General features: G+C 39.1%; 2 protein-coding genes and 4 long non-coding RNA genes across 7 annotated transcripts in view; 5 read left to right on the forward strand and 1 right to left on the reverse strand.

The window, feature by feature from the left end:
• LOC121704901 overlaps window positions 1–21,862 on the forward strand; it is a 589,105-nt gene that overhangs the window by 11,129 nt on the left and 556,114 nt on the right. The window lies entirely within an intron of this gene.
• LOC121704727 lies at window positions 1,441–18,231 on the reverse strand. Its single transcript, XR_006030631.1, has 3 exons — window positions 18,015–18,231; window positions 17,908–17,911; window positions 1,441–1,452 (listed from the first exon to the last, which is right to left on the reverse strand). It is a non-coding gene; the product is annotated as an uncharacterized LOC121704727 (long non-coding RNA).
• Window positions 6,607–15,755, forward strand: LOC121704722. 2 transcript variants are annotated; one of them, XR_006030624.1, is made up of 3 exons: window positions 6,607–6,719; window positions 15,273–15,456; window positions 15,639–15,755. It is a non-coding gene; the product is annotated as an uncharacterized LOC121704722 (long non-coding RNA). The 2 variants fall into 2 exon arrangements; XR_006030625.1 differs by lacking the exon at window positions 6,607–6,719 and adding an exon at window positions 15,082–15,178.
• On the forward strand, window positions 6,901–15,020 carry LOC121704720. The gene is made up of 4 exons (XR_006030622.1): window positions 6,901–6,964; window positions 7,157–7,168; window positions 14,286–14,584; window positions 14,847–15,020. It is a non-coding gene; the product is annotated as an uncharacterized LOC121704720 (long non-coding RNA).
• Window positions 7,186–10,087, forward strand: LOC121704687. The gene is made up of 2 exons (XM_042085125.1): window positions 7,186–7,702; window positions 8,541–10,087. The coding sequence occupies exons 1-2, from the start codon at window positions 7,341–7,343 to the stop codon at window positions 9,130–9,132; spliced, it is 954 nt and encodes a 317-aa protein (XP_041941059.1). The 5' UTR covers window positions 7,186–7,340; the 3' UTR covers window positions 9,133–10,087.
• LOC121704721 lies at window positions 16,686–18,650 on the forward strand. The gene is made up of 3 exons (XR_006030623.1): window positions 16,686–17,046; window positions 18,227–18,307; window positions 18,614–18,650. It is a non-coding gene; the product is annotated as an uncharacterized LOC121704721 (long non-coding RNA).

The raw sequence follows: 21,862 nt of genomic DNA on the forward strand, positions 1-21,862 counted from the left end.
GTGTATTCTAATGAGCTCACTCAGCCAGCTTCACTGATCATCCAGCCTGGTCAAAGTTTGACCATCAACTGTAAAGTGTCCTACTCAGTTACTAGCTATACCACATTTTGGATTCGACAGCAATCAGGACAAGCTCTGGAGTGTATTGGGTACATCAACAGTGGTGGAAGCTTGCTATACAAGTAGTCGGGGGCGGTGGTAGTGTAGCGGTTAAGGAGCTGGGCTAGCGTGCAGTAGCCTGAAAGTTGTCGGTTCAATTCCCAGCTTCCACCGTTGTGCCCTTGAGCAAGGCACTTAACCCCAAGTTGCTCCGGGGACAATGTAGTCCCTTGTAATATAGTTGATATATGTAAGTCGCTTTGGCTAAAAATGTGTCAGCCAAATGTAATGTAATGTAATGTAATGTAGTCGCTGAAAAACAAGTTCAGCATCTCTAGAGACACCTCCAGTATCACAGTGACTCTGACTGGCCAGAGTGCGCAGACTGCAGACACAGCTGTATATTACTGTGCTCGATATCACAGTGGCCAACTGTGGACCTGAACAAAAACTACATTCATCTATAACTTATGATCAAAAACTGTGATAAACTAGATGTACCGCAGAGCAGTACAAAATATGACCGCCGCCCAGTCCAGCACATTTTTTCCACAAAGATAAGTCACGCTTGTCAAATTGTGTTAAATTCCTACTTTGTTCCTTTTTTTGTGTTTGTAATTGAATGTGTGCAGAGTGTGTGGTTGTTTTTGTGTATATGTGTGCTTCTGTATGTGCTTATTGAGTGTGTGTGCCTGCATGTAAGTTATTTTTTTGTGTGTGTGCTTTTTTGTGTGTGTGTTTGTGTGTGTGTGTGTTTGTGTATGTAGGTGTGTTTGTATGTGTGGGTGCATGTGTGTGAGGGTGTGTGTGTGTGTGTATGTGTGTTTATGTGTTTGTGTGTGTGTGCGTGTTTGTGCGTGTCGTGTGTGTGCATGTATGTATGTTTGCATGTGTAGTGTGTGTGTGTGTGTGTTTACGTGTCTTTGTGTGTGTGTGTGAGTTTTTATGTGTGTGTGTGCATGTGTGTGTGTCTTTATGTATGTGTACATAAAAAAAGCAAATCAGGGAACCACCTACTGATAAGTGCCATGGGATCTTTAACAACCATGGTGAGTCAGGACCTCAATTTAACATTCATGCAAAGGAAAACATCTGCAGTACAGTGTACCTGTCACTGCAATAGGGCATTGGGATTGATTTGTTTGGTGGCTTTTGGCCACAGGGAAGTTTGCCACCTACTGGCCAGCCACCCACAACACTTTCAGCAGGAACCTACTCTTTCGAGGAGGTCTCTTATCCAAGTACTAACTAAGCCTGCTTAGCTTCAGTAATTCAGCAAAGTTAGGGTATCTGCTTGTCTGGCAGCTGGCTAAAAACAAAAGGTGAAAGGCATATATGATTCTAACTGTCTCACTGAATTGCATTATGCACACTCAATTCTCACTGGTATCTGCTAGACAACAAGTACCAAAACATGATTAATCCATAGATTTCACATGTAAAATACATTTTATACAACCCCACCCCCATCTTGCCTGTTCATAATTCTGAGAAATTCTTGAATTGTGTGCATGTGTGCATACGTATGATTACTGTGAATATGTGTGTGTGCGTGTGTATCTGTTTATGCACATGTGTGCATATGGAATGCGTTAACATGGCCCCTGGAGGCAAACATACGTAAACAATTGGTCATCCTAGGCCCTACGGTTCTCAAGATATTCACAGAAAACTCTGTTGGTGTACAGTCACAAAAATTAACACATAAATTAATTTATTGTATGGCCCCCCATGAACGGAAGTCCATGAAACTTGGCATGCATTCAGAGGGTGTCATAATGATCCTACACTTTCAGAGACATGACTTTACTTGGGGGTACACAAAAGTGGTAGGTAATGATGAACTCCAATTGAACAAATGTTTATTACTGGTGAAGTTATGTTAAGTAAGCATTAACGAGTATCAGGACATGACTACTTGGGGGTACACAAAAGTGGTAGGTAATGATGAACTCCAGTTGAACAAATGTTTATTACTGGTGAAGTTATGTTAAGTAAGCATTAACAAATGAGTATCAGCTGGCACACAGTAGGACCGATGAAGTCTGAATAACATTGCACTGCCAATGACATACATGTAAGTGAGGTAATTTACCTATAACATTGACATAATCTCTAACTCATTATGAAATCATCATGTGTTCAGTATGTAAACATAAGGAACTATGAATTAGTTTACAGTTTGTACTTTTTGAATTCATCATGATTTCAGTATGTACACATTTGGAATTCATCATTATAACAAAGGAAAACACACTGATAAAACATACTAAATAAGATTCTATTAATGAGGAAAAGGATATTTGTTAATCATTAAAGGAACCGTATGTAAGAAATGTATTTCAATTAATCATAAAATGGCCCTGGTATGTCACTAGACATTAAGAAATCATGTTCAGTCAAATACACTGACAACAGCAGTCCGGCCAGGATATTGTCATTTTAAAAAGTGAAGTTGCAGCCCTCAACTGATGTTAGTGTTGTGTTTTGTCATGTCATGTTGTGTTTTGGCCTGATGCAGCACCCTCCACCTATGTACTAATCATGAAGTTAGTAGTGTTTCGGCATCCGGGTTGGCAACCTCGAGTCAGGGGGGAGGGGGAGGGGATACACCGCTCTACAGTAATTTGAAAGTGATTGCAGTACCAGTTTTGGCCACAATCTTACATATGGTTCCTTTAAGTAATGTTGAAAACATACTTAATACTGATGAATTAAGTGATTGTTAATACTTAACTAATGCTTAATTGTGTACCCTTATTGTAAAGTGTTACCCATATTATTATTAGGCCTGAAATAGTCATATAGTGAATGGGGTATAATCCATGGGCTAGTAGGGTTCAACCTGTACCACAACTGAACTTCATGGTATTTACTTGTAGCCCTGGTCCCAAAGTTGGAGAAAAATCATGTTAACAAAAAATAAACTAATTTCCACTGTATTTGGAAATTACTTTCTTACTTGTACCGAATTTAAAAAACGATTTTTAGACATACGTGAGATGAAGTCTCATCATGAAGTCTTGTGCATCTCTGGGACAATGGATAACAGAGAAATATATTAGGCTTAAAGTCTTACTCTTCCCAGGGATACGGTGTAGGCAACATATTAGGACATTCTCAGAGAAGCTTTTCGTCTGAGGCTGTTCTTACTGCATTATTATCATTATTATAGTATAAATAGTTCAATGTTCTATGTCTGAATGAAACTGCAGACCTGACATCTCTGCCTGAGGTGAGACACACGTTTCCTTCAAACCCAACCTGAGGGTTATATGCAGTATATCAAAGCAATTCAACGTTTAAAAAAAAAAAAAATCAAAAGAACAAAAGACACTTGAAGCTTCTGATATAAGAAAAACAAATCTGCATTTAAAATCTGGTTGCTGTTGTTAAATCAGATCAAGCTGCACATCATGGTGATTTGTTCTCTTCCTCATTCACCCTGTTATCAAGAGGGTTTTACATCTATTCCTTTCAGTCAGTCTCTGTAGCTGCTCCAAAACTTATTCTCCTGGTCAGATTAAAACGTACTATATGCTTCAACTGATGTTTGTCGTTTCTTTCATTGCATTTCTTCACAACTTAAGCTCATTCAGTCACCGTCAAACATTGTGAAAAACTGAAATAATAAGCATGTTCTTAAGAGTCCGTGAGTATTCAACAGCCATCTTGTACACGTATTAAACTATTAATGGCCTTAAGAAACATTGCACTATTACAATACACACATGAAATAGGGTGACCAGATTTGGGTTTGTGAAAAAGAGGACACTTCAGTGGGGGGGGGTCCCAGCCGGATGTTTTCAATGTGCAAAAACAATAATTATAATAAAAGCGAGCTCTATACACGCAAGATATATTTGAATGGCAACCCATCTTTAATGTTGCATATCTCTAAATTTGATCCAAGGTGTTTCTGAAAATACAAACTGAATCTTTTACAGTAGCCTAGCTCTATAATTTTGAACAATCTGTTTTAGAGCTTAATAATCCTGACCTGTGAGGGGCAAGAGGTCATTGAGGACCGACTGGAGAGAGTCTGGAAACAGTGGTAACACCAGGTTTTCGGCTGCTACGAGTTCTCGTAGTATGTCTGCGGAGGATGATTTAGTGGTTGGGGGGGTTTACTGATAGTATGGATAGTGGGGATGATGGATTTCAGTTAGTGACACGCAGGAAAAGGAAGGATAGAGGCACCGGGAGTGAAGGAGAGTCTCGGCCCGTGAAAGAAAGACGAGTTAGTGAATTTAAGGCAATCTTGAAACTGAGTGGCAATGGAGGCAGGGGGATGAACCCGATTAAACTGTCTGAGTATTTAGGAAGAGAAATAGGAAGTTTTCTTTATGCAAAAACTCTTGCTAACGGAAAGATATTGGTTGTGTGTAAATCCAAAGCACAGCAATTATCACAGCAAATTCACAGGTGTTACATTTCTGTTGTTATGACAAATAAACACTGTTGCAGTTATAGATGTTAAACTCTCAACACCTTTGGTGTAGATATGATACAAAAGCCAGTGATAATTTGCAGAGTTCTGATCAATGAACACCAATTGGGTGTAACGAGTTCCATCCGGGATATTTTGCACATCGCTCAAACTTCCAGCGCAGTCCGCCATAACTGAAACCCCCGGCAGGATAGCAGACTTATCTCCAAGGGGTGGACAATTTTGTGTGGTAAGTTATTACATTAATCTATTTTGGGCATTCGTTGATAAAATACGTATATTAGAAGTTGTGTTCACTCTCAGACTTATAAATCTGGGATTTTGTTTTCTTTATGAAACTGTAGACTTAGGAGTGCATTTGCCTTTTCATCAACAGATGTAACATCAAGTAAAGTGGATGCGATGATTATCAAGGTAAAATACCAGAACATAAAAAAATACGTCAAGATATGTGAGCCATGCTTGGATATGTTCATGACTGAAGGTAAGTTTGATATGCAGCAGTAAGATAGATAGATAGATAGATAGATAGATACTTTATTGATCCCCAGGGGAAATTCAAGGTCTCAGGTCTAAGCTACTAGTAAGCCTCTGGTAGGCAAACGTTATCCTACGGTGACATGACTTAACGTTAAACTGAAATGGTTGGCTGAAGGGGAATATGTTAGCTGAAATGATCTAACTTAACTAAGTTACTCTCTTAGTTGTGCAGCATGTGTACGTTCCACGACTGTCTCGACAAAAACAGAACGAGAGCTAGTTAAAAGGTGAAAAGGCCGTCGTTTTTCCTCTTCTAATTTCGCCGTCTGTTCGTTTTTTAAGTAACTTTAAGCAGAATCGATCTATCCCAGAAAACATGCGGAATGAACGACAATGACGTTCAATAATTTAGCTTCCATATGTTTGGGAAATGTCATTTTTCTGAGTAATGTAGAGTGTTGCATTCAATCACGTCATGATTTGCATGTTAGTTTCTGCATGAAGTACGCTTTGTGAATAACATTACGCGATCACTTCCATAATTTGTGCACAGATTAGCTTTAGTTTCCATGCAGCTGTTGATTTATTGAATAGGCCACGTGCATATTCATGCATTTTTCAGACTGCGGAGCTCAATTAATTTCAGTTGAAGGGGCAAAAAGTAGAGTATTATGGTCTGTAATTTGTTTGGTCCCAATGTTATTTATATACGTACTTTAACATTTACCTTATTTAAATCGCTATAGTGTTCTGAATTAGTGCTTGTTAAACGATTCTAGGCAAAGAATATTGGAGTTGGGCAGAGAAATGTCAATGTTGATATCTGTCGAATGTGCACCACCACAGTATATTTTGGATAATAGTAATATATTTATTTATTTTGTAGTCCGGGTGAAGTTCTATGGAGTGAGAATTGTCTCAAAATGATTTAAATATATATAAAAGGATATATATACATATACATACATTTATAAATATTTATATATAAAAAAAAAATATATATAAATAAACGTGTCTTTGTAAATATATTTTCGAGATTTGAAAATAAATATGCTTGACTTTGTACGTGGAATCTGCATTTGTGAATCTCCTTTTTGCTTTTATGTCGATGACGTAATTTTGAGACATTCCTACTGCACACCAAGATCCACAAATAAATACTACTAGATTTGAATGCGAAGACACCCTCCACTGAACAACCAGCAGATGGCAGTGTTGTACAACATGTCTGTTATCAACTGATAGCAACTGAATCTTTCCGACGCGGTTTTCCCTAGTTCAGTTCAGTCAAGTGGTCTATGACTAGCAGGATTAACGACATTGAAGACACTGGATTAAATGGATAGGTAAGTAATAACAACTAGCCAGAACGATTTATTATCGGTTTTGATGTGTAGTGCCATTTTTAATTTCATAGACTGTATAAATAATAAATTTGTTTATTTATTTGTATGTCACATTTTTATATTTGTATTTTGTATTTGGATATTTATACATGTATGTATATGTATATATATCCTTTTATATATATTTAAATCATTTTGAGACAATTCTCACTCCATAAAGTTCTCCATAAATGAAGACAAAACCTTGACAGTGACTGATGATGGAGGAACGGAAGTGGATGCTGATGTGTTTCCAGAGCTGGTTACCAAGGACATGTGCTTAGTCATCCATGATTCTGATGAAGGTATAATTTGTGCTTGGTTTGGGGTTTCATACAGTTGCCTTGCAAAGGCACAGAAGGAATTGTGGAACTATTTTTGAAAGTGTACATGAATGTGTTGCATTTTCCCTCTTTGCTAGAGTCGCCTATCCCTAAGTTTTCATCTAGCCTCACGGACACATCGTTGTCAGGATAGTGGGACTACCCTTAGCCTGTGCAAAAGAGCACGCTTGGAGGAAGACGTGTTGCAGTGTGCTCCAGCCAGAGAGGTGAGAATGCAGAGATTTGTTTTCCGGATTTTCTGGATTATTCCCAGTTTTAAAGTTGTTGTTACAATTAATGAGTTTAATAGACATACAATTGTTTGAGATTCATGTAAAAACAAGGCAAGCCATTATTTACTTTGTATTGACATTTTATAAATATTTGATGGTGATTCATATTTTTGCTAATCATTTCAGCTTGTTAAGAAGGTTCTGCTTGAGGACTTCCGGTTGAGTGATGGAGGAGTGAGACGTGATTGCGATAGCTCTGACATATTTGTCTTTACTATAACACAAAACTCATGTAAATCCGCTCTAAACATCCTCGGAACGACGAAAAGAAACACACACAAGAGTAATATTTAGACCGACAGAGGAAAAGATGTCAAAAAAGGGAAAACCCAAGAAAAATGAGGAACAAGAACTAGGCCCTGCTCAGTCCTCGGACTCGAGTGACACAACCCAGCCACCCGGTGATATGAATGACGTCGCAGACCCTCCAAACCGTACAGTGCTAGCCGCTATTGCTGCCTTACGAAGCGAAGTTGCCCAGATTAAGGGTGATATATGCTCGTCCATAGATGCACGAATACAAACTGTTTGCACCGAACTAAGAGGCGAACTTGCCACAACTAAAAAAGAGATTCAAACTTCCATTACAGCACTTGAGGGGAACACATCCTCGCACGAGAAAACTATTAAAGACCTAGAGAGATCAGCCTCACTCCAGTCCGACGATATTACCAGAGAGGGTTCAAGCGGAGCGAGAGGCGCAAACGTTCGACAATTTCCGCGTTCGATTATTGCAAGGGGGAGGGGGGGAAATCCCCCTTTATGCAGACCAGAGTAAGCCCTTGCTGCACTAATGTCAATGGAGACTTGTGGAATTTTACCAATAAATTGGTCATTTTGTCTTTCTGGATTTGTTGAGGGTTTTTTGGAAAATTGTGTCATAATCTGTAAGTGTTTGGGATCATTTCAAGCCTAATAGTGTAATTTTTTAGTGTTCGGATTTGTAATAAAATAACTTAATATTAGACCATGCTGCTGCCAGTTACTGTCCGGTTGTTAGCATGCTAGCTAGCCTCTTAGCTAAGGTAACATTTTAAACGGAGAAGTGTAATTTCTTTGAAATGACAACTAGCTGAATAACACTACTGACATTAGTTAAAGTGGATAGTCTATACTCAAGCGAATTTGCAACAGTATATTAAGTTTAAGCGAAGTCCTTCAACTACTAGTCACTTGTTAGCGCATAGCTGTATTGCCATAGCTACTACCATCCACTTGTATAGCATTTTAAGCTAGCGTTAGCTAGCTAGCTAGCTCGGTTCACATGACTAATTAAATTATTCATATAATTTCCTTAAGAATGATTCATTGGTATCATACATGATTATGGACAATAATACTGTGAACACAATTATGTTTATCTGTTGTTATTGCTTATTAAGAGAGAAAGTTTATTTAGTGACGTAGGGTGACACTCCCACTTATGCAGACCGGAACTGTCCCGTTTTGCTCCCATAGTAACGAATTACGTTGCTCTATCTTGCTAGTAATCAAGGATCTTTGATATTACTGCTCTCCAAAGTCAAGTAACGCGGTTGAAATCTGAGGTGGATAAATTAGTCACTAAATGTGAGGACTTAGAAGGAAGGTCAAGACGACACAACATTAGAATCATCGGAATCCCAGAAGGAGCAGAAGGATTCGCTCCACGCGACTTTGTCGCTGACCTACTGCAAGAAGTGCTATCTCTAGAGGCGAAGCCACTTATTGATCGAGCGCACCGGACCCTCCGTAGAAGACCTGATCCGCAAGAGCCCCCAAGACCCATCGTCCTGAGACTTCATTACTATCATGTGCTAGAGGGCATACTACGGAAAGCCATCACGGCGAGACAACTCTTCTACGAAGGCAAGAGAATCCAAATCTTTCCCGACTACCCTCCGGCCGTAGCTAAGCGTAGGGCGTTATTCAATCGCGCCAGGGAGCTGTTACGAGACAGGCCCGGTGTGAAGTATGGTCTGCTATACCCCGCAAGACTACTGGTTACATTCAACAGAACACAAACTTCCTTCACAGACGCCAAAAAAGCTGAAGAATACGCCGAAGGACTGTTTGCTCCAAAACCGTCGACTTCGACAAATGACATGGAATCTCAGGAATAGTTTTTGCTCGCTGGCTGATAAGCTTGATGACTAACGCATAACACCGCCTGCCAGAGTAGCCGTGCCTGTCTACTAACCTTAGCCTACATAATGGTAAGACTACATTTTCTAAATGGTAGGATACGGGGATTCTCCAAAGGGAGGTTTGTGCCATTTGTAGCCTAAACCTACAGGAAGACTGTATTTTTTTTTTGTCTGGTGGGCACCTTTATGTTAATACAAACGTTAAGATGCTACTTTTAAATGTGCTCAAACGATTGAGTGCAGCCTATCTTGTTCTGTTTTGGGTTATTGATCAGTAGGCCTAGTCTAGGCTAGGCTATAGCCTATTTTCCGTCTCAATACAGTTTACTAAAAATGTTTTATGTTATCCATTGTTCCCTTGTTTGACACAAATGTGATAAGGGGGATATGTTTGAAATGTACCTATATCTGATTGTTTCTAAATCAGATCTTATCTGAATCAGAATTGTTTAAATTATGATTGCAATTAATGTTTTGAGTATACAGCATACAAATATGTGCTGTTTGATTCTGAATTCAGGGTGTTGCAGAGCAAATAGATTAATAGACCTAAAAGTGTATATCTGTAACCTCCAATAGTTTACTGTTCCTCCTATAGATTTGCTAATTGGGTGTAGGCAGGTGTGAAATACATCTGCCTTAATGTTCGTTTGTTTCCTTTTCTCCAATCAAGTTCTTTGGAATTAAGTTTCAGAGCTGTTAGATCTTAGAAGCAGGCCATGTGCACGGAAGTAAGCATAGTATACAGTATTTGTTCTTTTTTCTTCTTTTCTTTTCTATCTGCATTTTTATTATTATTTGTTTGCACTAAGAAGGCTCGCGCCTATCACTTTGACCTGGCTAGAGTAATTTGGTTTGTCTTCTTTTATTTTATTAATGTGTGGTTCTGGTTGACATGGGAAAAGAGGTATGGGTTGGGGGAGGTAGTGGCCATTGGGTGGCTTACTATGAGGGGGTGGGAGGGATATGAAGACTCTACTAAAAGATTGCACAGAATAGCAATGCTGCTATATATTCAAATTCAAACAAACAGTGCTTATGCAGGATACTATAAATGACAACACCAGGGCAATAGGGAACCTTAGATTTTCTAGCTGGAATGTGCGTGGATTGAATCACCCTGTCAAAAGAGGGAAAGTCTTATCTCATCTCAGGACGCTCACCTCAGATATTATGTTTTTGCAAGAAACGCATTTGAATAATAACTCACACAATAGGCTTAGGACAAAGTGGATAGGAGAGGTTTTTCATTCTGCTTTCTCATGTAAAGCAAGAGGTGCTGCCATTTTAATTAGAAAGGGTGTACCCTTCTTACATAGCAAAACAATGTCTGATAGAGAGGGTCGCTACATCATAGTGATTGGAGAAATTTACAACATCTCACTCACCCTTGTCAACATATATGCTCCTAACATAGACAACCCAGCATTTTTCCAGAAAGTCTTCTCACTAATACCGGATGTTTCACAAACTAATTTGATTATTGGAGGGGATTTTAATACTGTTCTAGATGTACATCTTGATAGATCCTCTACAAGGAATCCCCCCAAAAACGCCTCAAGTGAATTTTTAAATTCTTATATAAACAATGCAAATATATTAGACATATGGAGAATAATGAATCCCTTAGGTAGAGACTACTCCTTTTATTCACCAGTGCATAACTCATACAGTAGAATTGACTTCTTTCTAGTGGATGGTAGACTTGCACCCTTTATACTGGACGCTCGATATCACAGTATTTTGATTTCAGACCAGGCCCCTGTTTCCTTTTCCTTGCATTTAGACCACATGGATAAACCACATTCCTCTTGGAGGCTAAATCCCCAACTTTTTACAGATCAAATCTTTCGCCAATATTTAAAAGAACAAATTTCCTTGTATTTTCAGATGAATGACATCTCTGGGACCTCTCCTTCCATTCTCTGGGAAGCATTTAAAGCTTTTATTAGGGGTAGTATTATCTCATTTGAAGCATCAAGGAGGAAACAAAACATGACCAAATTAAAGGAGCTGGAAGAGCAGATCAAAACTGTGGATAACAAAAATGCTCAGTCGCCATCTATGGTTCTTCATAGAGAAATAGCAACACTAAAATACAAATACAACCAAATTATGTCTGAGAAAGTAAGTCAGGCTTTTCTGTATACCAGACAGAGGTTCTTTGAGTTTGGCGACAAACCGCATAAACTTTTAGCTCGACAGCTCAGAAAAATGGAAAATGATAGGACTATACACAAAATAAAAGCCAAAGACAACACAATGCTCACAAAACCTAAAGATGTTAATAACAGGTTCCTTGAATTTTACTCTGATCTGTACACTTCCAAATCCGCCCCAAACCCTAGAATAATTAATGATTTTTTGGACAAGTGCAAACTCCCCAGATTAGACGGGGAAGATTGTGAATTGCTGAACATTGAGCTTACAGTTGTAGAGATTCAGGTAGCCATCTCCTCGCTTAAGGGCTCTAAATCTCCAGGCCCTGATGGACTCTCTGGGGAGTTGTACAAGGCGTTTAGTGAAGAATTGTCTCCTTATCTATTAAGAGTATTTGAGCACGCCAAGACAACAGGTGTTCTGCCCCCAACTCTAACTGAGGCGGTAATAACAGTAATTCATAAAAAAAGGGAAAGATCCAGAGGAAGTTGGTGCGTATCGCCCTATCTCACTCCTCAATGTTGATGGGAAATTATTTGCTAAAGTACTAGCTAACAGACTCAATCCCTTGCTAGAGAGACTAATTCATCCAGATCAGACAGGTTTTGTACCTAAAGGAAACTCCACCTTCAATCTTAGGCGTCTCTTTAATATTCTCTACACAAAGAGAGGATTGACCTCTGATCTTGTTATACTTGCACTTGATGCTGAAAAAGCATTTGACCAGATAGAATGGCATTACTTATTTGAAGTCCTTAGTAGATTCAATCTTGGGACAAAATTCCTGTCATTAATTAAACTCCTTTATAAAAACCCCACTGCCAGAATCCTAACCAATCAAACTTTATCTTCCCCACTTAAATTGGACAGGGGGACAAGGCAAGGATGCCCCCTTTTACCTTTAATTTTTGCCCTTGCTATTGAGCCGTTGGCTCAAAGTATTAGACTAGACCCCCAGATACATGGTTACACAACTAGAGGAAGAACTAGTAAAATATCCCTGTATGCAGATGATATTCTGCTCCACATAACACGTCCACAAATCACTATACCCCTACTTCTGGACAAAATCGGTTTCTTCGGAACCTTTTCGGGCTACCGAATTAACTGGACTAAGAGTGTTTTAATGCCAGTCAGCATGAATGATCAGACACCCCTAAGCAATTTCCCCTTTAAAATCGCCTCAGAAAAATTCACTTACCTGGGGATAGAAGTAACTAAACCATATACCTCTCTCTTTCAAGAAAATGTTCTCCCTCTCATAGAAAAACTACGGTCCAAATTACTTTTCTGGAATTCTCTTCCAATCTCTCTGATAGGAAGAATTAATGCTATAAAGATGGTGTTTCTCCCTCAATTGTTATATCTTCTCCAAAATATTCCAATCTTTCTTAAGAAGTCATTTTTTAAACGTCTGGATTCTTTAATCAGTCCTTTCCTGTGGGAGCACAAAACCCCTAGAATAAGCAAGAAATATCTTTGCAAGCCTAAACATGTAGGAGTATTAGCACTCCCAAATGTCTTGTTTTACTACTGGGCCTCAGCAATTAAGACGTTCACTTTTTGTTTTAATACCACAACACATCCACCTAAATGGCTACTGATGGAACAGGAGGACTGTCATCCTTATTCAATGTCTGCAGTCCTGCTTGCCCCAACTAAAATAAGTAAATTATTATATAATAACAATCCTATTATTCACAACATGATCTGTATCTGGAAACAAATTCGATCCCATTTTAAGCTGAAACTTATTTCTCCTGCATTATCTATAGATAAGAATCCCACTTTTACCCCTTCCAGAATGGGCAGAGCATTCTCTGTCTGGAGTCAGAAAGGTATTAAATGTGTTGGGGATTTATATATACAAGGTATTTTTGCCTCATTTTTACAATTACAGCATAAATTTGAGTTAGGAAATAATAATTTTTTTCAGTATTTGCAAATCAGGGATTACATACGAAAACATGTGAAGGAGTTTGAGACTGAATCAAGTACATCTATAGATGATTGTCTGAAACTACCACCAAGACTACCAAAATTGATTACACACATTTATCACACTCTCTTATCATTAAGCTCTCCATCTCCCAACATACATAGATGCAAATGGGAAAAAGAACTTGGTGAATCAATCACAAACGAGTTATGGGACAGTGCCCTGGAAAAGATTAATACCTGTTCTTTCAGTGCAAGACACTGTCTTATTCAATTTAAAGTTATCTATATGCTGCACTTCTCAAAGGAAAAATTACATAACATTTATCCTGAAGTTTCGCCCATGTGTGATAAATGCAACTCCTCTGTGGCAACTCATCTTCATAGTTATGCCTTGTGCCCAAAAAATTATTCTTTTTGGTGCAATGTTTTTGGCATAATGTCTGAGGTCATGGGAACAGTGATCGACCCAGATCCTGTACTCATCATTCTTGGTGTATCTGAAACCTTCAAGACATTCTCCAAAGCACAACAGCGTTTCATTTCATACAGCCTCATAATAGCAAAAAAACTGATCCTCACATTATGGAAGAGTGTAAACTCACCAACATCTAAGATGTGGCTTGACAGTCTTACTAATACACTCCATCTTGAAAGAATAAGGCACATTCTAAAAGACAGACTTCAGCATTTTGATAATACCTGGCAACCATTTACATCATATCTTGCAAATACAAACTCAATGCAACATCCCGTCTCTTAATATGTAGTAAGCAGCACTGATATAGTTAAGAGTAGGGTCTTCAGGGGTGGGGAAGAGGGAGAAGGGTCCTAGTCAACCTAGTATGTTCTTTGTGGTACATTGTCTGTTTTGTCTGTTTTTTTTTTTTTTTCTGTTTCGTTTTGTCAAAATACAATATCCTTTTACATTTTATGAACACACTTGTAAACAAAAAAGAGCCTGAAATGTATTAATGAATGTATCTGTATTATAAATGCTCAATAAAATACATCAGATAAAAAAAAAGAAGGTTCTGCTTGAGAAAGCTGGTGGAGCGGCAATCATGAAAGAGTATGAGGACACTGGGAGTTTGTGTGACAGTTCGAGGCGACAGATGGTCAACATTTTAGCGGCACACATGACAGAAACCGAAGGGTATGCCAGTCTTAAAGTACCTTATTCCTGTTTTTTTTATATGTAATAGTATTGTATTTTAATTTTAGTTTTTATTTTAGGAGAATTCCACAAAGGCTGACTAAGGAAAAATATGCCCTTGGTGTCATCACCTTGTTCCCATACCTGAAAGACCCATTCTCTAAAAAAGGCTATGTAAGTTATTTGAAACATTTGGGTTAGCCAATTACTACTTATTATGTAGACTATTATGGTTAAGTATTACAAAGTATATTGTGTTGTGTTCCTCTCAGTCTAAAGCTACACAGGCACACTGGGTTAGCGCACAAATGTCAGCAGTATATAGGGGTTGTGGTAAAAAGATGTAGGGGTGGTGGTGTGACGTAGGATGCCATTTGTAAGGGAGTATTCTGGTCTTTTACTGAAGGCAGTTACAGAGAATGTGTTGTTTTGTCAGGAGCATTTCTATGATGCCCAAAGTGGAACAGGATTCATCGCTTGGCGACTCAAGACCATCCAACGGAAGACTAAGCTTCGTCCTCTGTCATCTAGTTCTCCGAAGGCAGATGTCACAGGTGGTCCAACAGTCGCCAGGAATATCAGTCAAGATCAGCTTCAGGATGAGGCATGTGAAGAGCCATTTCTCTGATGACCCATACCAATGATCGTGAGACAATATTCCAGAAGATGCTAGAGACATTCCAGTACAGGCAGAGGCTTATCCACAATCCTGCAACTTCAGCAAAAGTCTTGTCCGTGTTCCCAAGACTGTTGGACACAAAAGGATTAGTAAGTGTGTATTTGCTGATAAGGTTGTCAATTTCAACAGTGTTTTGCCTTTTGCCCTATTCTAAGTTGTACTTTGTTGTCTTTAATGCGTCAGGTTCTTCAAGACTTCAGCCTTCTCCTTGGATCTGAAACATCTGCAAGACTTCTGGAAAGATGGCCCTCATTCCAACCCAAGCTGATAAAAGAAGGAGCTGCACTTGTACAAACACCATTGCTCCAACGCCTATTGCAGTCTGCCAGGGAGGAGCAAGTGGAGCCGTCTGTAGACAACTTACAAGGTAAGTGTAAGGAGTCATGGAGTTTAACATTTTAGTTGCCATTTTAGGAAATGACCTGGGTATTTCTGGGTACTAATTTGTAGTTAGGATGTTTCCAAAATACCTATTTTATGCATGAACGTTGAATCTGAAGAATTAAATAGTTATTTTATGACTCTTCTCCAAACCCCACCCTAACCCAGGTTGCTACAGTGATATGTCCACTTTACTCCTGCTGTTGCACATCCTGTCACCTCAGCCAGCTGGGAGAAAGAGGAGTCACAAGATCAGTGCAAGTCAAGCCATAGACAACTTGGTCGTTTTTCACAATGTGTGTAATTCCATTGGCCCACTGTATTGTCTTTGAAAAGAAGTGTATTCATTTGAACATGGGGACTTGATCATAATCCTTTCTCTTATGCTTCCTCCAGTCATGCCAGAGTCTTGATGAGCACTTGAATGAAGATGAACGTCGGCAGCCATGTCTGCTAGCTTCGGGAACCTCCAAGCGAGCCATCAACAACTTCTACATAGCCATGGATAAGAAGCTCATTCCATGCCAAGGAAGCACCTCTCTGGCAGCATTCGACGAGCTTTTCAAGGTTCATTTTGTTTTCAGTTTGAGTTACGACGAGTCTCTTCGCAGCTTTTTTACATTCTTGCAGACCACTGTCTACAATATTGATGTGGGAACCACCAAAGAGAGCCCAAAAGTAAAGGAATTGCGAGCAAAGTTGATTAATAATGTATAGGTGTTACGTTTGTGGGACACTGCATGGCTCTGGTGGGGTCTTGATTCAACACCTTAAACTCTTACATGGCTTATATCCTGGCAAAAGGTTACGTTTGATATGTGCACAGGATGGTTGTTCTTTTGAGTTCAGAAGTTACTCTGGTTTCCGCAGACATCTTAAACGTTTACACACTGACACTAATGCTACTGAACCAAGTTGGTCAGACGAACCAATGGCTATGTCTGACATCACATCATCAGGTACGCCGGCTCTGCCTTTGGATGGGTGTGGTGATGCACATTCTATTGAAACTTTGGACTTAAATCAAGACTTGGCCAATCAAAGTGAATGTTCTTTAGTGTCAAAACATATGTGTGCTTCTGTTGTTGCAAAGTGGCAGGGCAGTGGTGTTTCAACCAATGTTATTTTGTCAGTTGTTGAAAGTATGGAGGAATGTTTGAATGATATCCACACATCCATTAAACATCAAATCTTGAAGGTTGTGCCAGAGTCAACCCAGTCTCACGTCTGAACGTGTCACTGTCACGTTAATTAATCTATTGGGACGTGTTGTGTAACACGTTTCCTTGTTAAAAAACGTGTTGAGCAGGACGTAATTATCGTGTTACTATCACGTTGTATTTCGCATTCAATGAGCCAACAGAACCACGTCATCTGTCAAAAAAGCCCGACCCAAAATGGCGAGAATGTTATTTGATGCTTTTGACGTGCAGTTTCATACTCTTAAGCCTGCTTTGAGTTGTGGGTTAGAAGGAGCCACCTTCTAGCTAGCAGTTTTAAAAGGCTGAACCCCAGAATCCAGAAACAAGAACCGAGCAGGGACGGAGAAAAAAGAAGAATCCAAATGGGAAATGAGGTGAGCCTTGCTACTGCCGCTAGCATGATCATTTTGCTAGCAATTGAGCAAAACATTTTAAAGTTGATTTAACATGAAATAGTAGCCTATGCATGGGCAATACTGTGAATTCAGAGTAGGCTTGCACAACTTATAATTTAGCTAACGTGCATGATGTAATGTTACATTAATCTGTAAAACAGCTGTTGTCTGTGTAAATTAACATTGTAGCCTAATATTGTTAGTGTGGGCTAAAGCTAACAGCTGGGAGGTAGCCTATCAGCCAGGCATGTATAATCGATAATCATGATGAACGTGAATAGATTTCGTTGCGAAAACGCGCATTGTTTTAGGCCACATATCAGCTATAAAACAATTGTATTCTGATACAGCAGTTCTCAGATGTTAGATATTCACTTATATTATAATATAATTTTGTATTTCTTTAACCTGATTAAGAGAGGGGTTTAATTCAATAGAGAATTGCAATGTGTGTAGCCCATAATATTAGAGATTAGATTAGGCTAGATTTAGATTAGATTCAACTTTATTGTAATTTAAAAGAGTAGGCTACAGGTACAGAGCCAATGAAATGCAGTTGACATCCAACCAGAAGTGCAAAGAAGCAGTTATGTAGACGATCAAGATTAATTATGTACAACAGTTAGATAAATAGGCAAGTTTTCCAGATGACATGTGTACAGTGACAGAAATAGCCTATACAGTGAATATGGAATGTGTGTCTAGCCTATAACAAAACAAATTGATAATAATACATAATAATGATAATAATAGCAGTAATTACAGTAGGCCACTCGCACTGTTGTTGGTGACGTGTCTGTTTCCTATTATTCCATGCCACTCTCCTACTGTCTCCTTTACTGCCCTGCGCCACTTGCCTACTATCTTTTGCCTCTTGCCTACTGTCCAGCACCACTCGTCTACCGTCTCCTATGCTGACCCACGCCACTCACCTACTGTTTCCTAACACAAACTGTAACATTAAGCTGACACAATCTTGCTGCACGGTTACTTATCTGCATGCAATCACTATTGCCAGCTGTTATGAGTAAACATTATATTGGGACACCAATATATTTCTGATTCACGGGCAGTGTATTTGCTACTGAAGAAAAGGAGAACACATAGTAATTGTTCTTGGATGGGGATTTAGAGTAAGGTTTCTATTGATCTTTTTCAGATAAGGCCTCTTCATTTTCAACTGTGAAGGATCTACATGGACTTGGTCTGGATAGCCTTTCCTGTTTTGATGAGCCAGTCGGTATGTATTTGACATTCTTTAGGATAAAAGGAGCCATATGTTATCAAAAATTCTACACCCATATGTAGAAAAGCTTTATTGCTGTTTGTTATTGTTGTTGTTGAAAACTACGTTGAATGTAAAGATATGCATATGTCCCTTGGGAGGAGAGGGATGAGTGTGGATGATTGAATTGTCCAACAGACATAAAAATATGATTGTGTATGATTGTGTTTGTGTCTGTATATGATTTTTTGTACTTGTTGCATTTTAAGCATGCATACTTTACGCCATGGTGGTCTAAATTGTCTTTATTGCCACTTGCAGGGTCTAGAGGGAAAACCCTATACAGTATGAGCCCCAGGGTGAGTAGTGTATAATTACTTTATCCCAAGATTGATTTTCGTAGAAAGGTGTTCAAACCAAAATCAAACCAAAATCTTCTAAAATAATAGATAGATAGATAGATAGATAGATAGATTGATTTATTATTTGTCCTTTCGGAAAATTGTTCTGCGCCATACAGTAGACAGTTAGACAAGACTGAATACAAGACGGAATATAGACCAGAATTTCCCTCACCCCAACCGCCCCCACCCTACCACACTCCCACACATACACAACATCAGGGTAGAAGGCACAGACCCCACTACACATTTATAGAATGATAAAGTGCAGTTGTGCATACTGTGATAGTCCAGCTGGAAAGAAAGTGCATGGTCCTGCAGGTAACGTCTTGTTCATCAATGTAATGCTAGTTGGAATGAATTACCTACTGGCTCAATTTGTTTGGAAAGAAGGTAACCTGAACCTCCCTGATGGCAACACCTCATATGCCTGGTGTATGGGATGTGACATATCTCTATTATTTGCATGACCTTTCTTCAACACCCTTCTTTCACAGGTCGTAGCAATACTGTCTGGTTTTTGCCCCTCAACCTTGCTGGCCATGTTAACTATCTTGCTCAGTTTGGGTTTTTTTTGGTCACTGACAAAGAGAAATACCAGGTAACACAACAAAAAAGTAGCATGCTCTTCACAAATGAATGATAGAAAAGTAATATATCTCTATCCACTCTAAATTGTCTTAGTTTGCACATAAAATGCAGCCTCTGCAGCCCCTTTTTATAGATGGTGTTGGTATTACTGTCCCATTGCAACTTATTATCTATTATTGTGCCCAGAGGTGATTCTAGAGTCTGTGGGGGCCCCAAGCAAAAATTCCAAGAGGGCCCTACCGACAAGTGTTATCACCATTATGTTATATCACCATTAGGTTATTATGTTAAATAATAAAAATACAAAAGCGTATTATAAAAATTCTTATATTTTGACATGTACTGCAAGCTGGCAGCTCGACTTGCCTTACAGTATGCGTGTGTAGATCAGACTGTCCTGAATCTGGCAAAATCATTGCCATGGTGGAGGGATTCTCTGGGGCTGAGCAATTTACAGACATATGTGGTGTGCGCCTTACAGAAATAAATGGCATTTTTTTTTAATTTAGTGATGAAAAATGACCTCTCTGCGCTCTATATCTGTGACACGAACTGATCTGACCTGACTTGACCCGAGTTTGCGTGTTAGCCTGTGTGCCTATGTTGTATGCATTCATAATGGTTCTCTACAACAACTTTTTAACTGCATTGCCATGAACAAAGTAGAGGCAAAAACGGGGTTTCTTTGTTGAACAAATTGGGATGCAATGTGAGCCTTGAATTGGATGCCACGCAGGAATTTGCTAGGATCTCAAAACCGGATTATGAACATGCTTTGCCATAGAGAAACACATGATAAAGTTGCATCATAAACATGCTTTGTCATAAAAACAGACAAAAACGTGGGGTAAGTCCAGCGATATGAAGTTATTATTTTGCTATCACTTCGTCTGTTGTATAACCCAGAAGGATATACATGGTACCAATGGATAGCCCTGTGTCTCTTCTTTCATCTGATATGCTTGCCATATCTATGCGATCACGGGTTCGCGAGTAATTCAAACGAGAGTAATGGGTGCGCAGGTAAAAAGAACTGTAGACTGTAAATATGATGCAATTTGATTTAATTTCATGATTTTTTCCCCCATACCCATACTTGATCGTACAGGCAAGTGTGTAGTCTCGTTGGAAAGCCCCACTTCTGCTCTTAAAGGTTTCATCTCGCTGCGATGAACAGTTCCGGAGCAATGTAACAAAGAAGAAATGTTGTGTTTTTGGAGCACTTTGCGTCAATCGGGTTCTAAAAAATTAACGCGTATGCTTGGTCCTTACTGCATCGTGATTAACATGTTATGGCTGACAGCCCTATTACAAACATAACGTTAACCGTCTCCTTGCTTAACTAGTTGTAACTGTTACTGTAACTAGCTAGCTGAAGTTTACTGGCGTATAGATGTAGCAAACCATGTTCAATCTTTCTGTCAATTAATAGTAGCCTAACTTCATTGAGTAGGCTAAATGCCAAACTCCGATGTTGATCCGTCATCACTGCACCCTCGATTGACGTTTAGGCTACCACAGTAGCCTAAATATGTGCGGATTCTCTTTTGAACTCAGATCCGCTGTTTATAAGGCCATAGCATAGGGCCTCCATATGTACAGATGTAGCCTACTGTTTGTACAACAGGACAGGAGCACGCAAAATAAATATATCATTCAATCTCTATGGACGAAATATATATATCTATATCGACCCACCGGCAAACGCGCTGAGACCAGGTCGGGGGCCCCTTAGTGGCTTGGGGCTTCAAACAGTTGCCTGCCTTGCCTGTTGACAAGGTGCGCCTCTGATTGTGCCTAAGTACTTGTACTCGACTACAATCACAACATCCTCACCATTTTTAACCATACACTGGGGGGACTGGCTCCCAGTTCTGTACTGTAGTCTATTATTATTTGCTTTGTTTTCTGTATATTTAGAAGAAGACAGCTGGACCTACACCATTTCGCAAATTGATCCACCCAGGCCCTGTAGTTGGTCTCCTCGCTATTCTGTATTAACCCCACTATTGCTGTGTCATCTGCAGATTTTATGAGTTATGTAAACGCTTTAAAAACACCGAAGAGCCCCGTATAAGAGCCCCAGTGTGATAGGCTGGTTGCTGTCATGTGACACATCATTGTTAAATCATGATTGACAATTAAATAAATCATTGTTCACGACACGTTATGGTTAAATTATCTAAATGAATGCGATGGTGATAAAATCCTGCTTTTCAATTAGTTGACATGGTGTTTGACATTAAATTATAATGAGGTCAGTTTCATGTAATAAGCTATTTGTTTCTTTGGGTCTGGGTAATTGAAAATAGCAATATCTTAGTTCAATTCAATGTCTTATAATGGTAAAAGATGTGGACAAATACATGATAATTAGCCAAATAAATCGTTGTTCACGACACGTTATGGTTAAATTATCGGAATGAGTGTGATGGTGATACAATCCTGATTTTCAATTAGTTGAGATGTTGTTTGACATTAAATTATAAGCAGGTCAGTTTCACGTAATAAGCTATTTGTTTCTTTGGGTCTGGGTAATTCATGTGACAAAAAATTCTGTTATAGGCTACTACCGTTT

The sequence above is a fragment of the Alosa sapidissima genome, chromosome 3 (genome assembly GCF_018492685.1).
Source record: "Alosa sapidissima isolate fAloSap1 chromosome 3, fAloSap1.pri, whole genome shotgun sequence".
NCBI lineage: Eukaryota > Metazoa > Chordata > Actinopteri > Clupeiformes > Clupeidae > Alosa > Alosa sapidissima.

Coding starts and splice junctions, on each gene's coding strand:
- LOC121704687 (XM_042085125.1), top strand. CDS start 7,341: ATGTCAAAAAAGGGAAAACCCAAGAAAAATGAGGAACAAGAACTAGGC. Junction 7,703..8,540: donor CTCCAGTCCGACGATATTAC/CAGAGAGGGTTC, acceptor CTTTGATATTAC/TGCTCTCCAAAGTCAAGTAA.